The following is a 6,000-nucleotide window of genomic DNA, read 5'->3' as shown; positions in this document are numbered from 1 at the left end:
TTTTTTTTTTTTTTTAAGAATTGCTCTGTTTTGACCTCCCCTCAAAAAACAATAAAAGCACAAGTAAATGTCTACAACTTAAAGTGATTACTTCCTTCTTAGAGTGATGAATGATGATTGCTGTGTATCCACAAATACTCCTATTCATGATTTGAATTAGGTTGGATAATTTGTTCTGGGACATTCAGTTCAGACACAGCAGCACATGTTGTTTTTTTTAATTAAAATTTTATTTTTATTTTGAAATAATTTTAGAATCACATTTATATATATAAAAAGCCAGCAATAGGAACAATGTAACAACCGTAACAACCAGTCTCTATGACGCCCACTGCGGCTAGTGAATTGGCCCAATCCATGGGTGGGGCTGGCAACTTCCCATGGCTTCTTCCCCCAGCTGGTCCTGCCCCAGATGGGCTCCCACCACCTTGATCAGGGGCAGGGCTGGCCAGCCAACTGCCTGCTGCCCCTCGCCTAGGCCTACTCTTCCCCCTATTGCCCCCCCTCCCCCTCTGATCAGGGGCAGGGCCAGCCAGCCAACCATCCACGGCCCCTCCCCCAGGTCACTGGACCCTGATCAGCCCCCCCAACCCATTAAGGGGCAGGGCCACACGGTCCACCACCCTCAGCCCCCCCTCCAATTAGGGGTGGGGCCCGTTAGCCAATTGCCCAAAGCCCCTCCTCCCAGCCATCCTGACCCTGATAGGGCCCGATCTGCTGATTGGAGCCAGGCCAGCCGGACCCCACCTATGTACAAATTCATGCACTGGGCCTCTAGTATGGTTATAAAACTTAATGCTGATAGATTCCACTGTGCCCTTTACCCAATTTCCTCCAAAATGGTAACATCTTGAAAAACTGTATCACAACCAACATGCTGACATCAATACAGTCATGACATAGGATTGTTTGTGTTGCCCTTTTATAGACACACACAACCTCCCTCCACTTCTGTAACCCCTGGAAACCAATAATTAGTTCACCATTTCTATAATTTTGTTATTTCAAGAATATTATATAAATGGAATCATATGATACATAACCTTTGGGATTAGCTTTTTTGTTCAATATAATTCTCTGGAATTTATCCAGGTTGTAGCATGTATCCACTAGTTTGTTCTTTTTTAAACATTTATATTTTTAAATTGATTTCTGAGAATTGGGGAGGGAGAGAAAGATAGAAACAACAATGGTAAGAAGGAATCATCGATCAGCTGCTTCTTGCACACCCCCTACTGGGGACTGAGCCTGCAACTCGGGCGTGTGCCCTGACTGGCAATCAAACCATGACCTCCTGGTTCATGGGTAGATGCTCAGCCACTGAGCCACACCAGCCAGGTAGAGTTTGTTCTTTTTTATTGAGTAATATTCCATGGTATGGATAAACCACAGTTTGTTTAATCATTCACCCACTGAAAAGCTCTTCAATGGTCTGGCTGTTACAAATAAAGCTGCTCTAAACAACCATGTACAGTCTTTTATGTGAACATAAATGTGTCAAACATGTTTATAATGGCATGTAACTCTTTGCCTAGTTTTCTGGCTGCTTAACTACATAGCAAAGGAAGAGAAGGCATTTGCCAAATGTCATAGACTAGTTCCCTACAACTGAAGATTAACTAATGACTCATCAGTACTTGAGCTTTACAACTATCTTGCTACTTGAACCTGGGAAGCCCCTGACACACACACACACACACACACACACACACACACACACACTCTCTCTCTCTCTCTCTCTCTCTCAGCCTCAACTAGACAAGATACACGTTTTTCAAAGTATATTTTTTGAAAAATGAATTAAAAAAATGAACTCCTTCTAAAAGGTGGGTGTGAGAATAGAGAGTTTCATGGTCCAGTGACTTTGAGGAAATGCTGCATACTGTATTCCTCTTCTGAAATAAACAAATGCACCTTTTTGAAAAGGAGGGATCCAGTAATACAAGTGCCCATGTATAAATCTCAGATCCATGCTTTCCTAAAATAGTAACCCTTGAGAAGACACTTAACTTTCCTATTCCTCAGTTTTCTCATCTGTAAAACGGAGATAGCAACATTACCCACCCTCATATGAAAGGAAGATTAACATAAAGACACAAGAAAACACTTGATACATGTTCATTCTTATTGCTATTATTGACATCATATGATTCATCAAAATCATTAGAATCTTGTTAAAAATACACATGTCCAGGGGCTGGGAGGAGGGGGATGGGAACATCTGTAATACTAGCAACACTAAAATAAAAAATTTTTTAAATCCGCATGTTCAGGCCCTATCCCTGGAGATTCAGATTAAGTCTAGGGTAGGCTCAGGTCCAGGTGAAATAGAGATTTAATCTACATTAAAAATATGTTCAACAGAGTATCAGAGACAGGATTCAAACCCATACCAAACTGTCTGGTGGAGGGTGTCACACTTGTGTCCTTATACAAATTTAGCAAATCCTTTAAAAAAGAGTGCAGTTTTCTCCTGAACTGAAGGTTGGACTTGTAATATAAACTCATGATTCTTCAAAGGGTAGCTCAAAACAATAAAATGCAATTCTGTGCAGTTGGTTCACATCAACTTTCAAAACAATTCCTAAATGTAATATTTAGCACTGATAATGCAAAAACTTTATTTATCTGAGTCACTGTTTGGCAAATCAAACCTGAAGATAAGACATGATTTCCTTGGAAATTCAAGGTTGCTACTATTTCTGTGATTGCTATTATTTCTGAGGAATTACCATCGCACTGCTGCTCCTAAAGGTCTCCTTCTGGTCATGCAGCAGGCAAGCTGTGGGAGTCACTGCAGGGGCGGTGGCAATCTTCTGACCACTTCTGCAGCTATCTGCAGGTAAGCTCTGGCCTGGAAAAGAACAGAGAGTGTGTTCTATACTTCTCCCCAGCATACATCAACTGACTCATGAACTGCTTGCCATCATTATCCTTTGAATTTAATAGTAAAAAGGCTGAGCGGAAGAAATTCAGGAGAGAGGAGATACACTGTCAGTGGGACAGGGAAAATAATTTTAGATTACTTGGAGGTAACTACTTGGAAGGTGACTATCTGGAAAAAAAAAAAAATTTAGTACCAGCAATTACTGTTTTTAAAACTCTAATTCCTATGTCAGCAAACGAGCAACCTAATCTAGTTGCAGAAAAATTATACCTCCCTCTTCTGACAAATTAATATACTGAGTTAGATTCTTGCCAACAATTCTGTGGTATCAGAGTTGTTAGTCATTTAAAGAGGACTATTTCTTACCAACTTACAGTGTGTCTATGAAAAGCATGTCTTTATTCTCTCTGAGAATGGCATCTAGTACAGCACAAGCACCTGGGCTCCTCCCCCTGGTGAGTGTTGGGGACCATGGGGTCACTGTCATGCTCTGCATCTCTGGCACTCCCAGTGAAACTCTCGGAGCAGCCCCCAGGCCACCGAGTGGGTCACCAACTAACCCAGAGCCCACAGTCCAGTTTGAACAATGGTCATTTATATTTTAAGGGTTTTAAATAATTGCAATGTAAATTTTATTTTTAAAAATATATATTTTATTGATTTTTTTACAGAGAGGAAGAGAGAGGGATAGAGAGTTAGAAATATCGATGAGACAGAATCATCAATCAGCCACCTCTTGCACACCCCCTACTGGGGATGTGCCTGCAACCAAGGTACATGCCCTTGACCAGAATCAAACCTGGGACCTTTCAGTATGCAGGCCGATGCTCTATCGACTGAGCCAAACCGATTTCAGCTAAATTTTATTTCTTATTTCTTCCATTTTATCTATAAAAGTAACTGCAGGACACAATAATTTATTAAATTATTAGTTTATACATGTATATACTTAGAGGCCTGGTGCACAAAATTTGCACAAAGGGGGTGGAGTAGGGGGTGATGTTGGTGGTGTGTGTGTCCTTCAGCCCAGACTGCACCCTCTCCAATCTGGGACCCCTCTTACAATCCAGGACTGCTGGCTCCCAAATGCATGCCTGCCTGCCTGATTGCCCCTAACCACTTCTGCCTGCAAGCCCGATCACCCCCTAACCATTCCTCTGCCAGCCTGATTGACGTCTAACTGTTCCCCTGCTGGCCCAATTGCCCCTAACTTCTGTCCCCTTCCAGCCTGGTCACCCCCAACTGCCTTCGCCTGCAGGCCTGGACCCCCCCGCTGCCCTCCCCTGCAGGCCTGGTTGCCCCCAAATGCTCTTCCCTGCCCACAACTGTCCTCCCATGCCAACCATCTTGTGTCCATGTGGGGGTGGCCACCTTTGACCACATAGAGGTGGCCATCTTGTGTGTTGGAGTGATGGTCAATTTGCATATCACCTCTTTATTATATAGGATTTGAGTATATACTACTGCTACTCCAACTCTATGATTAATAGTAGCTAAAACAAAGTAGGAGTGATCTCAATACCAGATATCAAGATATATTACAAAGCCACTGTTCTCAAAACTGTCTGGTACTAGCCCAAGAACAGACATACAGACCAATGATTTTCTATTCCTTGCTTCTCTTCCTCTTCTTCTGGTACCCCTATTATGCAAATGTTGTTTCATTTTGTGTTGTCCCAAAGCTCCCTTAGCCTCTCCTCTACTTTTTAAATTTTCTGTCCAGTTGCTGCTGTGTTTGTGTGTTTTTTTCCTACCTTGTTTTCTAATTTGCTGATGTGGTCCGCAGCCTCTCTAGTCTATTGTTTAAGCCTTCCATTACATTCTTGATTGCAGCTATGTCGTTCATTTCCTCTTAGTTCCTTTTCACGTTGGTGACATTCTCATTGAGTTGTGTGTATTTGTCATTGAGTTGTGTGTATTTGTCATCCAGCTGTCTGAGCATCCTTATAACCATTCCTCTGAATTCTTTCTCTGACATGTTACTGGCTTCAATTTCATTTAACTATTTAACTCCCTTTCTGGTGATTCCTCTTTTTCTTTCCTTTGGGGATTGCTTTCTTGTCTTCCCATGTTTTGCTGTAACATTTTAATTGTAGACCCATTGCTTTGCTACCCAGGCTCTTTTTGGGGGTGGTGCTACTGGTGTGATCTCTAAGGCTACTGGGCTTGGTAATCTAGTGTAGCTCCCTACTTGAACTATATGGGTTCTCTTGATGTTAGCCTGTGAGCTGAAAAGGTGCAACTGCAGTGTCTAGAAGTCAGCAGCCTGGAGTGGGGTGTCCCAATTTTTGCTGTCTTGCACCCTTGGTTGAAATTGCACGTGTCCAGCAGGGACTCACAGTGGCACTCAGGAGCCATCTGTCGGGGTAGTGGGGACATGAGGCCTATGCCCTGGAAAGGCATGACTGTGGTGTCCAGAGTTCTATAGCTATGGGGTGGGCAGACTCAGCTTTTGCTGCTACCCCCATAGTTGGATACACACGCCCCTGTGGGGGCTGACAGGGGCACCCATGCTGTGTTTGCCAGCAGGGTGTACTGACGCACTCTTAAGGGCCCTGGCGCTGAAGCTGCACAATCAAGGAGTCTGTGAGCAGGTATCCCAGAAGAGGAAATTCAGAGTTTCTACACCCCAGCAGTATGCCCGTTTGTATAAGTGTGCACCCAGTGGGGGCTTTCAGTGGTGCCCAAGAGCTGCCTTTGGAGTGTGGGCTTGGGAGGCCTGTGCACTAGAAAAGCGCACGACTGTAGTGTCCAGAGTTCTACAGCCATGGGTGGGAAGACTCAGTTTTTGTTGCTGTGCCCATGGTTGGATATGCTCATGCTCCCAGTAGCGGCTCACGGGTGTGTTTGCCAGAGCAGTGCACTGAGGCACTCTGAAGGGCCCTGGCACTGAAGCTGCTCAATTGAGGTGTCTGTGGGCAGGTATCCAGGATGAGTGAATTCAGAATTTCTACTGCTGGGGGAATTCATCCCTATTTGTCCAAGATCACACCCAGCAGGGGCTCAGAGAGGCTCCCTGTGGATCGATGGGATCAGGGGGCCTGCGCACTGGAAACACTTGCCTGTGACTGTGGCAGTGCGTTTGCTGGCACGGAGCTCTGACACACTCTGAG

At 44.1% G+C, this 6,000-nt stretch overlaps 1 protein-coding gene across 3 annotated transcripts in view; it reads right to left on the bottom strand.

Moving 5' to 3' along the window:
- Positions 1 to 208: 208 nt before the first annotated feature.
- The window catches only part of NUBPL (NUBP iron-sulfur cluster assembly factor, mitochondrial), a 218,021-nt gene continuing 212,229 nt past the window's right edge, over positions 209 to 6,000 (bottom strand). For all 3 annotated transcript variants that reach the window (XM_084875076.1, XM_084875077.1, XM_084875078.1), the window contains one exon: positions 209 to 2,854. In XM_084875076.1, the coding sequence (XP_084731202.1) occupies positions 2,792 to 2,854 (63 nt within the window). In that variant the 3' untranslated portion in view covers positions 209 to 2,791. The remainder of the gene's footprint in view (positions 2,855 to 6,000) is intronic.

The sequence above is a fragment of the Pipistrellus hanaki genome (genome assembly GCF_964339955.1).
Source record: "Pipistrellus hanaki genome assembly, chromosome: 1".
Classification (NCBI taxonomy): domain Eukaryota; kingdom Metazoa; phylum Chordata; class Mammalia; order Chiroptera; family Vespertilionidae; genus Pipistrellus; species Pipistrellus hanaki.
This window is presented reverse-complemented; position numbering and strand designations above follow the sequence as displayed.